The sequence below is a fragment of the Dromiciops gliroides genome, chromosome 3 (assembly GCF_019393635.1).
Source record: "Dromiciops gliroides isolate mDroGli1 chromosome 3, mDroGli1.pri, whole genome shotgun sequence".
Classification (NCBI taxonomy): domain Eukaryota; kingdom Metazoa; phylum Chordata; class Mammalia; order Microbiotheria; family Microbiotheriidae; genus Dromiciops; species Dromiciops gliroides.
Genome location: NC_057863.1, coordinates 181722418 through 181744915, shown reverse-complemented (window position 1 = coordinate 181744915; position 22498 = coordinate 181722418). Strand labels below are relative to the sequence as shown.

The 22498-nt window shown below is 36.5% G+C and overlaps 1 protein-coding gene across 1 annotated transcript in view; it reads left to right on the top strand.

Moving 5' to 3' along the window:
* The first annotated feature begins 8737 nt into the window (after positions 1 to 8737).
* The window catches only part of GCC2 (GRIP and coiled-coil domain containing 2), a 55032-nt gene continuing 41271 nt past the window's right edge, over positions 8738 to 22498 (top strand). The window contains exons 1-9 of the mRNA XM_043992700.1: positions 8738 to 8871; positions 9393 to 9449; positions 10670 to 10754; positions 11741 to 11808; positions 13334 to 13438; positions 15350 to 17800; positions 18555 to 18624; positions 21047 to 21147; positions 21247 to 21345. Of these exons, the coding sequence (XP_043848635.1) occupies positions 8866 to 8871; positions 9393 to 9449; positions 10670 to 10754; positions 11741 to 11808; positions 13334 to 13438; positions 15350 to 17800; positions 18555 to 18624; positions 21047 to 21147; positions 21247 to 21345 (3042 nt within the window). The 5' untranslated portion in view covers positions 8738 to 8865. The remainder of the gene's footprint in view (positions 8872 to 9392; positions 9450 to 10669; positions 10755 to 11740; positions 11809 to 13333; positions 13439 to 15349; positions 17801 to 18554; positions 18625 to 21046; positions 21148 to 21246; positions 21346 to 22498) is intronic.

Genomic DNA, 22498 nt, shown 5'->3' with positions numbered 1-22498 from the left:
CTCAGCCTCTCTTGTCCGCCCCCCCGCCCCCCCTCCCCTCCAACCAAACCCCTTGCTGTCTAACTCCCAGGTCTATATATATCTTTCTTATCTCCACTCAAATCTCCGGGCTTGTTTCGCCCCCACAGACCAAGCTAATCCACTAGCCAGGGCTGCGGCTGGTGGGGAGGGGGGGGATGCTCTAGCTTCACGTGCCTCAGCACAGGCTATGCCAGAGCCCAGCATCCCTCAGATACCTCCACTCAGGTCGGAGGGAGCTGGGGGCTTTATCCCCCCAGTTGTCTGACCTCGAGTCTTGTACAGCCCACGGGGCTTTTTGACTCAGCTGAAGCTGAGGAGGAGGGGCACCAGCACCTCCCACACAGAAGAGACCCTGAGGGCCTAAGGCTTTCTAATCTCAGCCTAAAGGTAGGGTCCCCAAATCAAAATAAATTTCCACACTTGGCAGGACATGGGCTCAGCACTCTGTGGAAGTACTCTACCCAGAATATATGTGGCCACTTAAAGTGGCTAGGGCACAAACTACACGTATGCTATGCGATGTCCACTGTTAGAAATAAAAGTTCCAAAACCCAGTAATGTACTTTTAACCCTGTAGTGTCATTGCTAGGAGTTTATCTGAAATAATATTATAAAAGGAAAGATACCTAGCTATAGAAAAATACTCAGGACTGTTGTTTTAATAACAGAAAGGAAAAAAAAAACAACTGGATTCAACCTATACATCCAACTATCAGAGAATGGTTGAATAAATTATAATGTAATATATATTTTATATAATATGTAAAATATAACATAACACAGAGATGAGACTAGACCTGTGATTTCATTAGTATAATAAGCTTCCTGATGAGGAAACTCCCTCTAACAATGGAGGTCAGCACCATCTCTATAACATATAGTCCTAGAGATTTGCCTAAAACACTAAGAGGTCAAGTACCTTGACTAGGGTCATGCAGTCAGAGGCAATAGTTTAGTCCAGTTCTTCCTAATTTTAAGGCCAACTCTCCATCCATTACACCAATACAATGGAATATTAAGATACCGAGTTTTTTTTTTAAAGGAGTAAATATGCAACATAAAAGAAAATATGGAAAGACATACATAAGGTGGTAAAGAAAAAAAATCAGCAGAATCCAGAATTTATACACACTGACTACCATGCTATAAAAAGAACTGGACCAAAAAAAGGCCCCTAGAGTACTATATAAAAAGGGGGGGGGAGAAAAGAAAATTAAAGGAAACAGAGTCAAGGGTAGTATAACTTTGGGCAGGCCTTGAAGGAGACACAGAATAAATAATTGCATTTTCTTTGCTTGCTTGTTAATTTGTTTGGTTCTACTTTATTAAAGTCTGATTGTTTGTGTAAGATTTTCTTGGTTTTTGTTGGTGGTCCTTATTAAGTTGGTGATTTTGCAATTTGTATAATGTGAACAATATATAAATATAGCAATCTATGGGTTCTTAGAAGGTTTGAAGGCTTCTGCTAGAATATTTATATATCAATTCACAGTCTTCCTTTAGTTTGCTTAAGATTATTAACCAAGCAACTGGTTGGTATGAGGAATATAATTTTTAAAAGAATATTAAAACTACACTTCCTGGCATAATTTTCATTGAATGAAATGACATTTTAAAGGTTTCTAGCTAGATTCAGAAATAAAAACTTTTTTTTCAAATCTTACAAGAGGGCAAGGACACCCTGACTGCCTCCCTTTCTTTGGAAGGATAAATCTTCCAGACATTGCTAATAAGAATGGCAGAGGAAAGTATCTGGAAAACAAGTAGTGCAAGAATTTCCTAGGTAGCCCCAGGAAGTAATGAGGGACTCCATATTCCCACCCATCTTCTACTTGCTACTACAACCCTCCCCTCATCTATTCTTGGAACTGCAGGTGTGGAAACATACAGTAGCCAAACATAAATGTAACAAAGGAACGGAGCTGGGCTGGCATAAGAAAAAACAGGAAATAGGGCTGGCACAGCTCTCTTTGTATCCCGTGCTTAGCAAAGTTCTGTTTTATTTATGGTAGAGTTAAAGAAAATCTGTCCTCTCCTTTGGAAATAATAAATATCTTAAAGCACCCTCTTTCCCAATGTCTTTTTCCAGGAAACTTTTAGAAGGCTAGGATGATCATAACATCATTTAGTCCCATTATTATTTTGATAGGGTTATTATTTTGGAAACTATTTTCTTCCAAGCTATTATCTGATAAAGATCTATAGCATGATTATATGCTTTTGAAAGTGGGCATTTCTTTCCTGCAGAATTAGCATAATGCAATTTACTGTATTAAATAGAGTGTTCTCTTTGGAATTTGAGTTCCAGCTTCTTATTATGAGGCCTTCCTATACATGGAAAATAAATTAAAGCCATTTATAGTCATTTGTTTTAGCCACTGCAAATTTGGCTTTCGAGTTCTTGTTGATTTATTCTATTATTCAGAGAATCACATAATGTACAGAGATCATCTTATCTAATCTCACTTTACAGATGAAGAAAACCAAGGTCTAGATAGGTTAAAGTGATATGCCTAAAGTCAAACAATGTGTTCATGCCTTAGGTGCCACTGGAACACAGTTCTCCTTACTCCAAATCCAGCATTCTTTTTACCTCGTTATGCTGCCACCCCTATTACACTTAAATGATTACCTATTAGTTTACAGATTTGTAATCAGAAAGACCTGCGCTACATGATCCTAGACAAGTCTCTTTAATGTCTCTCAGCTTCAGATTCTTCATCTGCAAAATGGGGATAAGACTAGCACCAACCTCACAGGGTTGCTATGAGGATCAAATAAGACAACATATGTAAAGCTGTTTGAAAACTTAAAGAATTGTAGTAGCAGCTTAGTAGGCCTGGGCCCAGTTAGGGATGCTCTGGCCCTGAGGGGGACACTGACCATGGAGAAATACTGCTGTCAGTTAGAGATTACTCTTTCTTTAGAAAAGAAAAGTAGTTAATTAACCAGTAGTAGTTAATCAAACAGATATTAAAGCAGACATGTCAGGGACACCCAGAAAGCTGGGCACCTTGAATTTATAGAATGAGTTTAGTTGGGAGCCAGGCGTGTTTGCCATGTGATTAGGACCACGTAGGGACAATAATCTCAAGTTAGAAATGTGAAATTTTTATTATTTATTATCATTTATTATTTTTATTCATTTATCCCACTCCCCATTTTCCATTTTGTTACTCATTTTCCAAACCGCTGTAACTTTTCACTCTTAAGTCTCCGTCCCCACCCCTTTCTCTCCTCTATAAAACTATTATCCTCTCTTTTCTTCAGGGAGTTGAAGTTTAGAATTCTCCCAGCCATACCTCTGTGTGCTGACTGATTAAGGAACATGCCATAAATCTCTTCCTCCTGGGAAGTTAAAGTTTAGACTTCTCCTGGCCATACCTCTATATGCCAAATAATAAAAACTTTTACTTAAATTCTGAATGGACCATGTGTGCAAGTAATTCTTTGAAAGAGGAATATTTTCAGACCCAGTTTTGAGGTGACAGAACTATACAAATGTGAACCAATATTATTCTCAATATAACTCTCAGTCCAGCAAACAGGCTTTTAAAAATTATCAAATGACTATGAGATTTCTAGTTTAGATTTAAATAACAAAAAAATTTAAATGACAAGCAACCCAGGAAAATATACATGGTTGAAGAGTCCCTGATATTCAGAAAATGGCATGTAGGTGGATGGTCAACACTTAGTGTTCATATAATTGTATAATAAGGAATAAAGATTCTTGAGGGAAGTGATAGTTTAATATTTGCCTTTATATCCCCAAGGTCTATCACAGGACTTGATAAACAACAGGTGCTTAATAAATGTACTGCAAATACACAATGAACTAGACCCACAATGGAAGAAAGGGAGAGTGAACTGAATAACCTTTGGAAAGTTGAAAAGTTCTTTTAATGACCTCCAAGCTTCTCCCTGAAACAAAAAACCATTTTTTTCCTTAACACCAATAGTCTTCTGAGGGTTTTGTATGGTTAAATTATAGAATATTCTAATCTCTGGAGAACCAAAATCAAGGATCAATAAAAGGGCAATAGAGAGATACATGGACCTTATGGATTTGCTTTATCGTATCTTGGTTTCTCACAAAGTCACTAGCTTCCATTTGTTCAATCCTAATTTTTAAGCAATTATTTTCTTCAGAGAGCTTTTGTATCTCCTTTTCCATTTGACTTTTCAAGGTGTTGATTTTTTCTCATGACTTTCCTGCATCGCTCTCATTTCTCTTTCCATTTTTTCTCTACCTCTCTAAATCTTCCCTCTCTCTCTCTCTTACTTTCTCTTCAAAGTCCTTTCTGAGCACTTCCATGGACTGAGACCAATTCATATTTTTCTTGGAAGCTTTGGATGCAGGAGCTTTAACTTTGTTATCTTCTTCCCGAACATGTATTCTGGTCTACCTTTCACCCAAAGCAGCTTTCTATGGTCCGCTGCTTTCTCTGCCTACTCATCTTGACCACCTATTTTTTGGCTTTTAACTCCTTTTTTTTTTTTTTTTTTTTAGTGAGGCAATTGAGGTTAAGTGACTTGCCCAGGGTCACACAGCTAGTAAGTGTTAAGTGTCTGAGGCCGGATTTGAACCCAGATACTCCTGACTCCAGGGCCGGTACTCTATCCACTGCACCACCTAGCTGCCCCCTTTTAACTCCTTAACGTGTAGTGCTGCTTCCAGGATGCACTGTCCCAAGCTACAGCATGTCCCAGGGGGTGCTTAGGGGCTCATTCTCAGCCTGCCTCGTTTGTAAGTACCCATGGCCTGCTTTCTCTTTGACCCAGAATCAGATGTCTGATTGAAATCTGATTCTCTATGGTTGGAAGCTTGGCATGCCTGTGCCCTTTCCCGACTGGGTGGCTACTGCTCAAGTTTGCTTGCTGGTTCAGAACATGGGCACCCCCCCAGTTATAGCAGAGACCACAGTTATTCCCCCCAACTTCTGGACCACCTCACCAGTCCTCTAGCTGAGCTTCAGAAAAAGCCTCTGACACTAAAGATTCCAAGGCTCTGGAGGCACAGCCTGCCCGGGGCTGGTTTTGCACTGCACCACCTTGCTCCTCTCTCAGCCCAAATAGCAGGTGATCCAAGTTACCTAATTAAACCATCTTTGGTTGGAAAATAGTCTCACTCTCTTCTTTTGTGGGTTATGCTACTCCAGGAATTGTCTTATGGCATTCTTTTTGGAGTGTGTGGATGGGTTTGTTGGGAGAAGGGAGAGTCACAACCTTCCCTCCACCATCTTGGCTCCACTCCCTGATACATGGACCTTATGAACCCTCTGCAATATGTTACAGTGAATAACAACATACAAGTAGTATAAAAGCTATGATCTGTAGCCTTCCTCTTAATTTTCAAAACTTTGGCTGTTCATGGAGGAACAAAAGAAATATGTAAGTTAGGGGCATCTAGGTAGTACAGTGGATAGAGCACTGGCCCTTGAGTCAGGAGGACCTGAATTCGAATTTGATCTATGACACTTACTAGCTGTGTGGCCCTGGGCAAGCCACTTAACCCAGACTGCCTGGGGGAAGGTAGTATGTAAGTAACAATAATGAGACAAGGCATCAAGTGAAGAAGAGTGTCATTGACAAGGTCAAGGACTTAAAGACTGAGAAAAGACATAATATACTTCTCAGACACTGAAAACTATAACTGAAGGGTTCAATGTCAAAGATAGAGAGGTAAAGGAGGGGGTGATTTGATTTCTTTCCCCACCATTTGATGTAATCACAGAAAATAAGGATCAAACAAGATAAAGAAGTATAGATATGGTGTGTGTGTTTTTTTTTAATTCAAAGACATATTAAGACCCTGTGATCCCTTTAGAAGTGTCAAGAAGTTTTCCCTGATTGAACTGGAAGGGGAGCCTGGCCCTTGGGCAGGTAAAGATTAACCTGAAGACCCTTAAAGGTCTGAGCTCACCAACTCTGTAGTCAGTTCATATAGAAGCCATCAGGGAAACAAGAACTTAGCCCCTGAGGAGAAATCATTCCACCTTTGGGGAAGTTGGAGTAAAAGAAGAAGAATCTTCTCTTCCTTCCCATCCTCCATCCCCAGTCACCCATGATGCTTCTATTTCTAGAGGAAATATTTTGTAACTATCATTCTTACTGTGTCATCTTGGTAAACATCATTGCATTAAACTAATTGTGCTTTGTTGCCTTACTACCAGAGATAAATCAGGGGGCAATCATGAACTATAATTTGGGAGATCTGGAGCCCAAGCTATCCTTTGAACCTGTGAGAATCCTTAAACCAGTTGGGATTCAACCTACAGACCTGCCTGTGCCAAGTTTGAGAGGTTCCTCAGAGGGAAGCAAGTTTCTCTCTCCATATTCCAACTGGCTGTTGTGGCACTTCACTATGCTGGGCAGAAGTTCCAAGTTCTCTGTTGCAAATCAGTCCAACCCTTACCTATGCCCCTGCACTACAATAAGCAATAAGCTAGCTACCATTAAAAAAAAAAAGGCAGGAATCTCTACCAGGGACAAAGCATGTTTTGAAAAAAGCATAAGCAATAAGAGCCTGTCTTTAACAAGTCACAAGTCTATGACCTGTGCCTCAATGATGAGGGGCTCAGACCCAAGTCCAGAGTAATCAAGACTTCATTTAATAACTGAGCCAAATATCATCTGAGAACCATGTTGTATTGCCTGTAGTCTTTTCCTTTACTTCCTCACAGGAGCAGCTATGGAACTAAACAAACCAAAAAAGTAACTTTCAAAAAATTCCAAGAATCAAATTGGACTGGATAGTATGGGTGAGGGGAGAGGCTCCCTGAATCTGGAAGAAGCTACAGCTCTACAGCTTTGTGGTATACATTCATATGTATATATATATATGTACATATGTATACAAAAACATATACATATACATGCCATATATACTTATATAAGCATATATACACACTTATATCAGCATATAACTACATGTAATATATAAGCATATATGTATATATGTTCACATATACATTTCATTTCTGTTTAATTTCATATATACATAAAATGAAACCTTCATTTGTTTTATTTATATGTACATATAAATATATATGGATTAAAACAGAAATTAAATTTTCATTTATATATTTATACATAAATATGTACATTCCATATATACATAAAATGAAACAGAAATGAAATACATATATGGATAGAATATATCTATATAATTATGGAGTATATATATATATGTATGTGCATGTACAGTTATATATATACATACATTAAATTGTTCTTGTGCCAAGAATAAGATGTTCTATCTCTTCTTGAATGGAAGGACTCCATTATGACACAATAGTGTGACTTGGCCTTAGTAAAATATAGCAAGTCCAAAGAAGAAGTCAAGTTTTGGCAGTAGGATAAGAGTTTGAGAGCTGTTTTAATTAAGTAAATCCAAATTAACCACATCTCTCTTATTCTGATGAGTTAGCAAGGCCACCCAGAGAGAGACTAGAGAGAGTTGGGTACTTCTGCCCAGAACAATGAAATGCCATGACAGCCAGGTTAAGGATGAGATTTGCCCAGATTCTGATTTTTCCTGATAAATAGGAACAGATTAATAGAGAGCAGCAGCACCTATTGGTTAACCATCTATTTGCTAAAACATCAGAGAAAGGTGGGGTTGGAAAAGAAGACAAGCTGGTTGGAAGCAAGAATGAGGGTTAACCACCTTCACGGCACATTGCACAGACCTCCTGTGGTGAATTTATGAGAAAACAGAAAGGACAGTCAACATAGGAAGGGCAAGCATGGATAGCTTGCATTAGTTATCATTGGAGAACACAAACTAATGAGATCAAAGGTCTTTTGGAGTATTCTTTCATAGCCATATTAACATCCTTAGGATCATAGATCATTGATTTGAAGCTGGAAGGGGTGGAGAGATTGTAAATCCAGCATTCTTTTCTTAGCACCAGACTGTAGCTATCAAAGTTTCAAAGAAGGTTACCAGTCTCATTCCACAAGAAAGTCCCAAAACTTACAAGGTGTCCATTATCTAGATATAAATACTGTTTGATAAACCTGGTTCTATCTTCAGTTTCAAATATCCTTCACTAGGAGCACAGCGCTGATAACTTTCCCCTCAAATGCTACAGAGAATGAGGTTTATGTTATTTGTTGGCAGTTCTAGCAGGGGGATCTACAACACGAGCCACCTTCCATTATCCCTTCAAAGCACATAAGGCCATGAGTAGTTTCATAGGCCATGTATGGAGCAGAACTGTGCAAAGTTCCACTTTTGGCCTGACAATGTCACCAAATGTGTTTTTTTCATTTTGTAATCCTTAACAGGTTACACCTGATTAACCCTAGACTAACCTTTGCGGGTTATTTTAAGACTCTGGTGTGAATACCTGCCTTTCTCTTCTATTAGCTGATTCCCCTTCCTCTTCCCCCTCCCCATCAATCACTCTTTTCCCAGGATTCACTGATCGAGGAAGGGGGAAAGAAGGTGAGAGCCCGACCAGAGCCCGGGGCCTCCTCCCGGATCTGGAAGGCGGAAGCAGGAAGCGCCAGCTCAACCTACAAGCTGCGGGGCAGGGCGACAGACCGACTGAGCAGAAGAAACGGGGATGGGCGTGGAGGTGGGGGGGCAGAGCAAGAAGAGCCCGAGAGGCGGTGCCGCGGTTACCGCGGTAACGCTGGGGGCGGGGCGGGGTGAAACGTCACCCTTGACCCGCGGATGTATCCTACGTCATCAGCGGCTCCTGTCCCTGCAGCTGCTAGAGACGGAAGTGAAGCGACTGCGGCGGCGGCGGCGGCAGCGGCGCCTGCAACCTGCCAGTCCCTGCCCAGGCGGGGGGGTGTGCGTGTGTGGGTGTGTGTGATGCCGGCGTGGACATGGAGGTAAGCAGCTTTCCGGGCTGTGGGGTTGAGGAGGAACGGTGGTGCCTGCGGCGTAGTCGTCCCTCCCCCCTTTACCTTGCCTTCCCAAAGTCTTCCCCGCGTAGAAGGCCTCCTCAGCTGATTCTGAACCCCCTTCGGGGGCTGTCTCTACCCCGCCCCCCATCCCGGCTCCGGCCCCGCGTCCTTCCTGCTCCCCCCGCCCCAGGCCCGAAGCAGGAAGTTCCCGGTAGTGACAACCTCTCCCTTTTTCGTATCCCCTCATACCTGCCCAAAGCATCTCACCTCTGTACCCCACCTTCCCCACTCCCGCATGCCCGCTACATTCCCAAGCTCTCCCCATCGTCCTTAAAAGGTGTCCCCAAAGCCTTAGTGCAACTTTAAATTATTAACCCTGTATTTTGCTCACCCGGCTGCAGGAGAGCGTTTCGTGTATTTGGTTTTTAATTTTCTCTATCTAGCTAGCCCCTTTTAAAAGAATTCAGTTCTGACAACTCACAGGTTTGAGTCTGTCTCTCTTGCAGGATCCCGGGCAAGATATGGTGGCCTCACCAGCCACACCTGGGGCTGGCAAATCTAAGGTAAAAAAAAAAAAAATCCTAACCACGGCTGTATACAGGGTTATTTGACAAATTCTATGAAGGGTTCCTTACCGCTGCCTCTTAGAATCTGTAGCTTCTTTTACAGGTTAACGTGAATCTTATTGGACACTTTTCTTTATCTGCTTCTAGGGCCCTCCCCTTGCCTAAATAACTTTACATTTGTTTCCCACATATTTGCTTTCTGTTTTCCCTCCAGTAAATTCCTTGAGAAGCTTGTTTTTTTGTTGTATTTCTAGGGTCTAAAACAGTGTCTGGAATGTAATAAGTGCTTGTTGGATATCTGAAATTTAATAGAGCCCTAAAATTGAGAACTGAAAGGGGACCTTAAAGAGCACTGAGCCAATTCCCATTATTTTACAACTTGAAAACAGTAGGAATGTCCTTTAGAGGGTACTTCTTAGGAACACCTTAATTTTTTGATAAATTTAATATATACCTTTTATTTCCTCAGCAGAAATTATCATTTACATTGACATTATAACTAGAAAGAATTTACACTCCAAAACATTAAGTATTTTGCGTGTACTGCTAAAGTAAAAAAACAAAAAAAAAAACAAAAACCAGTAAACTAAGTAGGAATCCAAAGACTTGGGATAGTCAAAGTTCTGACTAACTAGTGATATGATCCTTAGTTATGACTTGTACCTGAGAGATCTCAGTTTCTACATACATAACATACTTCCAATTTCTCCACATTTTCTATGAAAACATTAAATTGTTGGTAGAATACTTAGCCTAACTTGTGTCTCTTTCAGCAAGTTACATATATTTTCATATAGTCATACTTCTTCCAGTTTCTTAAGCCCATTACAATGGCCTTTTTGTTTTGTTTTGTGGGGCAATGAGGGTTAAGTGACTTGCCCAGGGTCACACAGCTAGTAAGTGTCAAGTGTCTGAGGTCAGATTTGAACTCAGGTACTCCTGAATCCAGGGCTGGTGCTTTATCCACTGTGCCACCTAGCTGCTCCCATACAATGGCCTTTTTTAAAAAATGCTCAAATATTCTTTTTATAATCAGTTGCTTAAAAAGTAAATATGGAGTTAGGAATAGTTTTTGTTCTACTGACTTATTAAAAAAAAAAGATTTAAACATCAACATAGGACTGTTTTTAGCAAAGCATTGAAATTTGGGGGGGTTTTGTGTGCTGTGGTAGAAACATAAGTTATAACCAATTTAACAATATCTGTATACATTTCAGTTGGAAACATTACCCAAGGAAGATCTCATCAAGTTTGCCAAGAAGCAGATGATGTTGATGCAAAAAGTTAAATCAAGATGCACAGGTGATTGGATTGATAAAGTGTTCATTTTAACTACCTATATTTTCGTTTTCTTTTTAGAAAAAATATACAGTTGCTAATATTACACTGACTTGGCTTTGGACCTTGATGATACCATGCAAAACATATAATTCTTCCCAGACTGTCTTATGGAACCTTAAAGCCATTTAAGATTCCACCCACTCTGGCCTTTGATGTTTTCTTTATCTCACCACACCAAAGAGTAGTTGTCTTGTCTAATTGAACTGAAAGGAATATTAAGATAGAACAGAGTTTGTTTGAGATGAGTAGAATATGAAAATGAAGGATGGAAAAAGAGGCTTCTAATGAAATGATTTGAAACTATCAATTTTTAGAACTGTTTTAGAAAGTATTAAAGAAATTAGAGAATGAGGATCAAATTAGATAATAGTAAAGCACTTAGCATAGTGCCTGGCACATTATAATCGCTATATGTGTTATTGTTGTTGTTGTTGTTGTTGTTATTATTCACTGATATTAATTGAGTGCCATCTTCAGTTTATCTTTTCCTCTTCTAAAGAAAACTCCATTATCTTTAATGTAAATACTTACATGTGTTACCTTTGAACTTCCTGCATTTTTAATGATTTAGAAATGTCGCCATAAGACTTGATTTCTTACTAAAAAAAAATCTTACTAGAAACTTTTGGTTTTTGATTTTGGATCAAGTTGAAAAGGAGCAATATTTTAGTTAGAAGTTCTCTTCCAGAATAGGACAAATGTAGCTATGTTTAGATCTGTACATAATCTGTTATATGCTGTTCTTAGAACATAAAGTATGTTTTAAGTTGGTATTTAATAAATTGTTGGAAGGGGAAAGGGGAGTGGGAGTGTTGCTTTGCTACTTTTTAAATGAAAGATGTAACTATTATGTGTTTGCAAAATGCTCTCATAGAATCTTTATGCAATTATTTTACTGATTTCTGAATTATTTTCAAAATGTAATGACAAATTTTTAAACTTTTTAGAATTAGAGAAAGAAATTGAAGAATTCAAATCAAAACCTGTTGCTGGGGGAACTAATGATGTAATTCAGGTAATAACACATTTCTGAATAGTGCTAGTAGGATTGGTTGTTTTTATACACCTTTAATTTCATGGGAAATATCTGATAAATCATGTCTCCTTGCAGGTTAGCATATTAGAAAAAACGCTGCTATAAATCAGGAGACTTGAGTTCTAATCCTGGCTCTTCCATCTCTCTGACCTAGGGAAAGTCACTTAGACTTTTAAAAACACAATTTTGTTATATGTAAAATGAGGAGAGTAAACACTAAGACCAGGAATTCTTAACCTTTTTTGTGCCCTCTTTGTCAGTCTGATCAAAACGATAGACCCCTTCTTAGAATAATGTTTTTAAATGTTTAAAATAAAATACATTGAATTACAAAGGAAAGCAGAGATTAGGAAAACAAAGGTATATTTTTTTTCCCCTATCCAAGTTCGCAGACTCCCTGCAATCTATCCACAGACCCTAGGTTAAGAACCTCTGGACCAGATGGTCTAAGATAATTTGTAGCTCTAAAAATTACTGTGGGGGGAGAGGGGTTCTTTGACTTTTTCTTACTCCTTAACTTTGGGTGTGATCCTGTTCTTCTCATTTCTATCTATATTCTCTCTGAGACATAAACCACTTTTATATAGGCTTCCACTTAAAGGTTTTATGCTTTCAACTAATTGGTTTTCCTTGTTCATTTAAGTGTTTGTTTTATGTCTTCATATTCTGTTTCTTTTTGAAATATCACTACCACTACCCATTGACTTTCCTCCCCACCTTCTACACATCCCGTGTAAATAAAACAAAGCAAAGCAAATAACACATGGCCAGTCCTTAAAGCACAGGCCTCATTCTGCACCTATGTCCACCACATCTCTGCTGAGAAAAAGAGGTTCTGCTCTGCCTTTAGTCTTCTGAAATCATGATTCATCACATCATTTATAAGAGTTCCAAAGTCTTTCAGTATTGTTTTCTTTACATTATTGTTACCATCTCACAAATTATTTTTGGATGTCTTTTCATCACCTCAAACCCATTAAGACCAAATCCGAATACTCTTTACTCTTCTCCTCAATGCTGCCTTTTCCCAAACCAGCTCCCTTTTCCAACTACCTTAGTTGTCCCAAAGCGATCACCATTACTCTAACCTTTTAGCCTTTGTGAGATTTAATCAAATTAATTCTCTTGGGGGGCAGCTAGGTGGCGTAATGGATAATCCCCCTGGATTCAGGAGGACCTGAGATCAAATCTGGCCTCAGACAATTGACACTTACTAGCTGTGTGACCCTGGGCAAGTCACTTAACCCTCATTGCCCCGCGCCCCCCCTCCCCCCATTTAATTCTCTTGGAATATTAGCTGTTGTACCATTCGATTATCCTCAGGGTTTTACTATACCATTTCTAGATAGCAGGCAATAGAGAGTTCCTAAAAATAAGTTTCTGGTCATCCATTTCCTTGATACAAAACAAAAAATGTTTCACAACTATATTAATGTTCTGTGGCTGAACTGTATTCTGTTTTTTGATTGGTACTTTACAAACATGTTGTCTTGTTAAAAAATAGGCTCTCACAGAACGGCTAGATACTATTCTTCTGGAAAAAGCAGAGGTTGAGCAACACTGTTTAGCTTTGAAGAAAGAAAATGTTAAAGTGAAGCAAGAAGCTGAAGTATGTAAAGCTTTTTCTAATGAATGTTTTTCATATATTCTCAGTTAGTATCTCTAGCTTTATTGTTGTATTATTTAATCATGGTGACAATTTTGAGAAAAATCATTTTGGAGAGGAAAAAGTAATTTCCAAAGTGATTTTATTTTACATTTACACATATTCTGATACTTTAAAAATATCAAAGTAAATAATATTTAATTACAATGCTATTTGGAGTAAAGCAAGATCTAATCTAGGGATGATGGTGTGGAGGAACAGCAAGGAGTTGGTGAGAATTAGAACTAAACATTGTATAAGTCAAAGTGTAAAGATATGTAAAGAAAGGGTTTTGAGGGTCAAGGGAAGGGGTAGAAGAAAAACCAGCTTAGCTGCCTACTGTCACTTCTAGCCCAACCTACCAACCTTTACCAGTCAGGAAATTTTACTTTCTAGGCTAATCTCAATGATTTATGATTTCAAAGCCCTGGGAGGGAAGTTTCCTTGCCTTACAAATTCTGTGCTATGATTCACCTAACTGATTAAATTGCCTTTTATTTTATATCTGTGGAGAAAATTAAAACATGCAAGCAGCCAAAAATAGTTAATACTGTTGTAAATGAGTCTTAGCCAAAGTTTTTATTGTGTTGAGGAAAGGGTTAGAAAGCCAGGCATCGGGGCAGCTAGGTGGTGTAATTGATAGATAACCGGCCCTGGAGTCAGGAGGACCTGAGTTCAAATCCGGCCTCAGACACTTAACACTTACTAGCTGTGTGACCCTGGGCAAGTCACTTAACCCCAATCGCCTCACCAAGAAAACTTTAAAAAAGAAAGAAAGCCAGGCATCAAGCAGATATAGGGGAAGGAGAGTTAGAGGAAGGGAAATAAATACCTTTGAGGGGAAAAATAAACACGAAGGGGAGGCTAAAGCCACTATAGAAAGTTTTCTTCCCAGGTTTGCCATAGACATGCAATTTTTATCTTCAGTTATAATCAAATAGTAATTGTTGGGCAGTGGTAAAATGACTTATAAGTACATCTTCTGCAAAGGTTAATAGGAATTATGTCTGGGAGTTCAAATGGTTTATTTTTTTTTCCTTGGGTCAGCTACAAGTATATGAAATGTAGACATCGATAATATAGCCTAAATACCCAAAATAAAGATTCAGGTGCAGGATGAGATGAGACATAAGTATTCTATGTTAAATAAAGACTTAAATTTTATAATTAACTGTTTAAAATACAGTTAATAGGAACATAGATTTTGAGCTAGAAGTACCCTCATCAAGTTTGTTCTTTAATGATAGATTAGTTTTCTTCATGATTTTTTTCCTTATATAAGTAGTACAAACTATAATAACTTTCTCTCATTTACCATTATAAGAGTTGTGATATATCTGAAGATCCTAAGTATCCCTGGTCTTTCTAAGTACAGTGTTAATACTATGTGTCACCCATTTCTGTCATAATTCTGGCTAAAAAATACTTTTTTCTTTTAAACAAAGTCTGATTATTTTGCCTTATTTGATTAAGAGAAAGTTTACTTTTTAAAGTTATAGTTTTTAGAAGCTTTTTAAAGGAAAGTCAAATACAGAGGCTTTAACTGCTTTTTGTCCAAGCATTGACTGTAGTATTTATGGTATCTTTTACAATATATTCATTAAATGTTAGCTGTGGTTTTATTGTTTAAAATATCTTTATCTATCTTGCTTTTTCATTCAGGCTGACTGAGCCTTATGGGAGAGAGAAAAGGCTTGTTTCATGATCCCTGTTCTTATTGTGATGAGGCAGGAATTAAGCTAAATTCTTGAGCCTGCCTAGGATAATTGTTCTTTGCTTGGCTCCTCTTCTATCTGGTTAGATGCAGAAAAAACTAGAATTTAAGGTTAATTTTGTCTTCCCAAATGATTTAATGTATGCTTTTTTTTAAACCAGCATTCCATTACTAAGATGGAACACCTACAGAAGGAGTTTGAACACTCAAGTAGAAGTTACTTGAAGGAAATTGAAAGTTGGAAAACTGAATTGACTCAAGTACAATCAAAGTACAATGAAGATAGAACTGCCTTAGAGAAAGAATTGGAGGAAGCAGTGAAAAAGCAAATAGGACTTTCAGAACAGCTTAAATTTAATAGTGAGTCCCAAAATGATGTCCAAAAGCTGCAAGAAGAGATTCAGAGAATTAAGCCAGCTTATGAAGAACAAATTTTATATCTGAAAAAACAATTGGAAGCTATTGCTGAGGAAAAGAACCAAGAAATTAATGATCTCCAAAACATTATCAAGGCTAATTCTCAGCATTACCAAAGTGACATCAGTAGCTTGCAGGAGGAGGTTTTACAACTGAAGAGTACACACAGAGAAGAAATGGCAACATTGATGAAACAGCTTGAAGCTTCTAGTAAAGAACATGAAGAAGAAAGAAATAAATTGATACAACTAATGGAGAATGTGGCAAATGAAAACATTCAGGAGAAGTCCAAGCATGAATTTGAAAACCTTAAAGAAACATTGAATCCCGTTAAAGAAAATCAGGTATATGATGGGGAGATCCAAGAAGATACAGCTGTAAAACAAATAGTTAATGAAAAAGTCAAACACTTAGAAGATTCCTTGAAAGAACTGGAGTCACAGCATAGCATGTTAAAAGATGAAGTAACCTATATGAATAATCTTAAGTTAAAACTAGAAATGGATGCCCAGAATATAAAGGATGAGTTTTTTCATGAACGGGAAGATTTAGAGTTTAAAGTTAATGAACTACTACTTGTTAAAGAAGATCACTGTTGTATAATTGAAAAATTAAAGTCTGAGCTAGAAGTTTCAAGAAATCAGTTTAGTAATACTGTGAAACAACATGACATGGAAGTACAGAGTCTTAAAGAGGAATACCAAAAAGAAATATCAGAACTAAAGCAAACTTTATTGACAAATTCAGAAAAAGAAAAATTAACCATAATGTTCGAAATGCAGGATCTTAGGCAACAATATGAAAACTTAGAACAAGAAAAGCAAGAAGCAGTTTTTAATTATGAGAGTTTGCGAGAAAATATGGAAATTTTACAGAGAGAATTGGGTGAGTCAGCTGGAAAGATAAGCCAGGAATTTGAATCCATGAAACAACAGCAAGCCTCTGATGTTCAAGAATTGCAGCAAAAACTCAGAGCTGCTTTTAATGAAAAAGATAGTCTCATTGAAACTGTGAATCGTCTCAAAGAAGAAAAGGAAGTATTGTTAGCTAAGCAAGATGAAGCACAGGAACATGAAACTGTAATCAAAAACCTTCAAGAGAAAAATGAAGAAATATCAATTAGTCTTACTCAGAAAGATACCATGATACAAGAGCTACAAGCAAAAATGTGTATTCTTAGTGATGAAAAAGATCATTTCTTAAGTAAAATAAAAAATGCTCAAGAGGAGTTGGACACCCTCCACAAAGAATGTAAAAGAAAAGAGGAAGAGATTGTAGAATTTAATGAAAAAGTAGATCAAACTACTCAGTCCAATAGTGAACTAGAACAAAAGGTAAAAGTATTAACAGAAGCATGGGAAGAGACTTTAAAAGAAAAAAAGCATAACAACCAAAATATGGAAAAACTTGAGGTTCAAGTTAAAGTTCTCTCTGAAGAACAGGAAATGTTGTCAAATCAAATGAAGACCCTTCAGGAAGAAAATGAAAGGCTAAATAAGGAAAAGGACCAGATGAGTAAAGATTTGGACACACTTATATCAGAAAAAAAGGGAGACTTAAGCTTTGAAGAGCAAGCTGCAGAACTGGAAAATAAACTTCAGTTGGCAATTGAAGAAAAAGATAATTTAGATAAGTTATTTGTAAAGGAGCAAACACAAAACTCAATTGTTAGGTCTCAGCTGTCTGATTTTCTGAAAGAGATGGGATCCAGAGAAGTAAATGAGGAAGCAGATATCACGATTATCCTACAAGCTGTAAGTGACTCTTTAGGAAGAATGAAGGAGGAAAAACAGAGCTTGGTTTTTCAGAATAATGAAATAGTGCTACAGTTGCAAAAAGAAAATGAACATATCAAAGAAGAGAACTTGGCTCATTGTGAAGAACTTAGATCTTTACTTGAAGACTATGAAAAAGAGAGAATTCTTCTAAAGGAAGAATTGGAAGGGTGTCTCTCAGAAAAAGCAGCATTGCAACTCGACCTTCAAGAGATGAATAATGCAAATGAAAAAACTAGGCTTGAAAACCAAAATCTTTTAGCTCAGATAAGAGAACTTTCAGAGAACTTGTCATGTAGCAAAAATGAAATTCAGGATCAAGGAGAGTCTTCTGTAGAAGAGCAAGAAAATATAAGACTATTGCTAGAACAAAAAGAGGCTGAACTGCATGATGTGAAAGCAGAATTGACATCTTTAAAGGTTGTAAATTATTTTATTTGATTTATTAATACTTGATTATAGAGTATGCCCATTCAGAACACTAGCTTTTAGTCATAAACCTTGGAGAGAATGAACTTAGAATAGTTAAGTTCAATAGATAGATAAATTCTATTTTTAAATGGTAAGCTTTCTCAAAAGTGTTGAACACTATTCATGATCCTCATCCTAATCCAGGAGTACTAAACATTTCATTTTTTAGATTTTAACTTTATCTTCATCTTGCTTATCAATAAGAATAGTGGGATTAAATAACTTGTGCATTTTTATATAGCAGTTCACTAAGATCCAGAACATTTTGCCTATTTAACTTGGTCCTCAGTAAGGAACAATTTGAAAATAAAAATAGAGCTGTATGGATACTTCCCTTTAATTAAAATGTCAGGTTTTCCCACCAAAAAAAAAAATCTTTAATTATAGTTTTATGAATTGGAAGAATTATTTGATCTTTTCTGTATTTAATTATGAGGACGCCATATTACAGATCCTATGTTAAGCTTTGTATTACTGATTTATGTTCACAAAAATTTTGATACTACTACTGTGAGTTCAATATTAGTTACATTGTAAGTCAAGAAAAACTACACAAAATATTTTTGTGTAAATCATTTGTGATTTTAGCTTTCTTTTTTTTAATACAATGATATTTTTGCTAACTCTTCATTACCAAAAAACTGGTCTAATTACATCATTTTGCCTTTTTTTTTTTTTTAATTTGCCTTTCTTTAAACTGCAGGATTCCTTAGAGAACTCGCCCTCTGTAAAAAGTGATCAACATTTGGTAATGGAACTAGAAGATAAAATTGGTAACCATTTTTGTTTAACCTAACATTCTTTTTGTAAAGAGAACTGTTCTTTTTTTGCAGGGCAATGAGGGTCACACAGCTAGTAAGTGTCAAGTGTCTGAGGCCACATTTGAATTCAGGTCCTCTTGAATCCAGGGCAGGTGCTTTATCCACTATGCCACCTAGCTGCCCCACAACTGTTTTCTTTTTATGTCACTATTAATATGGAATAAGAATTTGTGCAGCAATTAGATTTTTATGGAAATTTTTCCCCAGTGTCCTTACTATATGTGTTGTGTGTGTATATACATACACATATAAGTATATATGTATGCATGTGTATATACATATGTGTGTATATATGTATATGTGTATGTATGTCACGTGCACACACTTATGCCTTCTTTTTCTAAGTATTAGTAAGAAAGGATTTTGATCTGGGAAAGAAGGAAATTTAAAGGCTTAGGGTGTTAAGTTTGGTTTAGCTAAAGATATGTTGTGACATCATTTTTAAGTAATTATATATTTTACTATGTATGACTTCATGAACAAATCATCTCCCAAAACATTTTTAGATTAGTAACTAATAATTATCATGAAATATTACAGTTGCCACAAGGTTAGTGTTTCTTAATCATGTACTAGCCACTTGAATTGCTGCTAATCTTTGAGAAACTTGAATAATGCTATAGAAATTGGAGTTGATTGTGATAAAAATAAAATCAGCCTTAACACAGCATTAGCATGTAACTTTCTAAATTAAAACATACTACATTTGCATATGTTTGTTCAATAAACAATGGGCACCTAAACTACACAATATTTAATCCTTAAGGAAATAAATATAAGATGTATAGAAATAAAAGTAATATGGAATATACATACATATTAAATAGTTATAAAGTATTATGAAAGTTCTCAAAAGGAAGAAATTGTTTTCCAATTAGAAAGGTCAGGGAAACACCAAGGCAATGAAGTGTGGTGTCTGTTTATGACAGTGAATAGTCCAGTTTGGCTTGAGTGCCAGTTATGTGAACATGAATATTACAATAAGAAATCTGGGAGAGGTAAATTAGTACCAGACTATAAAGGACTTTGGATGCTAGTCCAAAAGTTTAGGCTTTTATTTATAGATAGTAAGGCTACATAAAGTTTTTTGAGTATTAAAGTTTCATAGAGAGATCTTGAATTAAAAAGATTGCTTTGACAGTGTATGAAAATTACTTTGACAGTGTGGTAAGGATGTATTGGGTGGAAAACTGTAGGCAGGAAGATTGGTTAGGTGGTTAGGAAACTACTGCTGTAATCCAAGCAATCATGAAGAGCTGGACTAGGGTTATGGCAGTGAGAATGTAAAGGAGCAGACACTAGTGAATGGAATTAGAGGAATACTAGGGACACGATCAGTAGATTGGCCAACTGATTTGAATGTTGGAAGTGAAGGAATATAGGGCAGTGATAGATGACACTAAAGTTTTGACCATAGGTAACTAAGCAAATGAAAAGGCAATTAGAATTTGTTAAAGATTGAAATCTTAATCTAATGGCAGAGTTGTTTTGGATAATTTGTTTTATTTTTTAAAGATAGCTGCATTTTATCAGAAATGTCATTTTAAAGTTAGTACAATATGAAAGATGGATTACTTAAGGAGAAAACAGTTAAAAGATTTAGAATTTAAAGTTAATGAACTACTATTTATTAATGATCATTGTTATATAAGTGAAAAATTAATATTCAAGCTACAAGTTTCAAGGAGTTAATTTGGCAGTACTGTGAAATAACATAACATGGAAGTACATATTCTTGAAAAGGAATGTGTTAGAAGTGAAGGTACCAGATTTAGAGTCAGAGAACTGGGTTTTGAAACACTTATCTCTGAGCCTCAGTTTCTTCATATGTAAAGTTAGGGAATTATATAACCTTTGATATCCTTTCTATGTCTAAATCTACGATCTTATGAAACTTTTAAATTTACTCTTAGTAGAAATACTTTACGTTCATGTAAACAGCCATTCACATTGATGCAGACTGCTCTGCTTATTGCATCTGTCTTATCCAGTTTCCTGATAGTGGTTTCCTTATTGAAGGGATAGTAAAGTCAAGTCTATGTAATCAGAGCAAATAAACTTAATATACTATATTGCCCTATGTAGATGAGTTGTCATGAAAATTAAATAGTGTCATGGCCAGTCACCAAGTTCATGTCCAAATGACATGAAACTCCAAAGGATTAGATTGGTAACCATGCAGCTACAGGCTCCAACATTGTCTTAACTAAAAGGGACTTTATATTTCTACTTAGGACTTCATTCAAGTCATTGATAAAAACAAATTGAACTGAATGAATAGGGCTATGAACAGATCTCAAGAATATTTTACTAACGCGCTCCTTTGAAGGCTCAATTCAGTCCAATAAACAATTCTTTTCATCCGTGTTTTCAGTAAATTTAGAAAAAGAATCCAAAGAAAAAGAAGAAAAATTAAGTAAGATAAAAGTTGTTGCTTTGAAAGCAAGGAAAGAACTTGATTCCAGCCGAAAAGAGGTAAGATACCTTGTAAAGACTCTGGATTGTTAAAATTTAAGCAAATCTGCATTTTTCTGATTGGAATAAATTCATAATATTGATGTGTATATAAAATAGGCACAGTCTCTGAGGGAAGAACTTGAATTGGTTCGATCTGAAAGAGATCATTTGTCTACTTCCATGAAAGACCTCATTCAAGGAGCTGAAGGCTATAAGGTAAAAATAGTTATTGTCTATAATTTTTTTTATTTCACTTGTAGCTTAAAAGTGAAGATAATTATTTCTAGAAATATTATTTTTGCCTATGGTACAATAATACTCTAAATTTCAAACTGACCATATACATATCTATCTATATTTTATCCTCAATTCAGCAAACATTTATTAAGCATCCACTGTGTATAAGGCACAGTGCTAGGAGATGGAGATACAGAGACCAAGAAAAGAAAAAATTCCTGTCTTCAAAGAGTTTATTTTCTCTTAAAGATAAATTGTACACATAGAAATACCAAATATTTACAGAATAATTTAGGGATGAGGGAGAAGACCTCTAATACAAGACCTCATGAAGGAAATACCATCTGAGCAGAGTCTCATAAACATCTGGGAATTCTAAGAAGCAGAGATGAGGAGGGAGAGTGCTCCACTCGTGATTGACATCTTATGCAAAAACCTAGAGATGGGAGATGATGTTGTGTAAGGAATATCAAATATGGTACAGTTTAGTTGATCTGGTTAATAAGCTAAGTAATGGAATCCAACAGAAAAAGTAGAAAGCTTAATTTTAATCAAGGATTTAAGCCTTTCCTTTTGTCATTTAAGACACCAGGGTTTGGTTTTTTGTTGTTGTTTTTTTAATTTATATTTAAATCTGCTGAGGAATATCTGCAAATTGCAATAATTAAATCTGCAATTGAATTTGTCCCAATTCAACAAAAACTTATTGAGTACCTATAATTTTCGAGACACTTTGATAGGCATTGCAGTTTATATATGCTGCAGCCACATAATTAGACTGCAGGAAACTGAAGGAAAGAATTTATAGCAAGATTCTCTGTTAAAGGCCTCTTTTCTCAAATATATAGGAAACTGGGCCAAATTTATAAAAATATGAGCCATTTCCCAGTTGATAAATGGTCAGAGGATATGAACAAGAAGTTTTCAGAATGGGAAATGTAAGCTATCAATAGATGAAAAAAATGCTCCAAACCACTAATAATTAGGGAAATTCACATTAAAACAATTTTAAATTTTCCCCATACCCATTAGATTAACCATATGGGAAAGGATATTGATAAATGCTGGAAGGAATGTGGAAAAATAGGTATACTAACACACTTTTGGTGGAGCTGTGAACTGGTTAGACCAT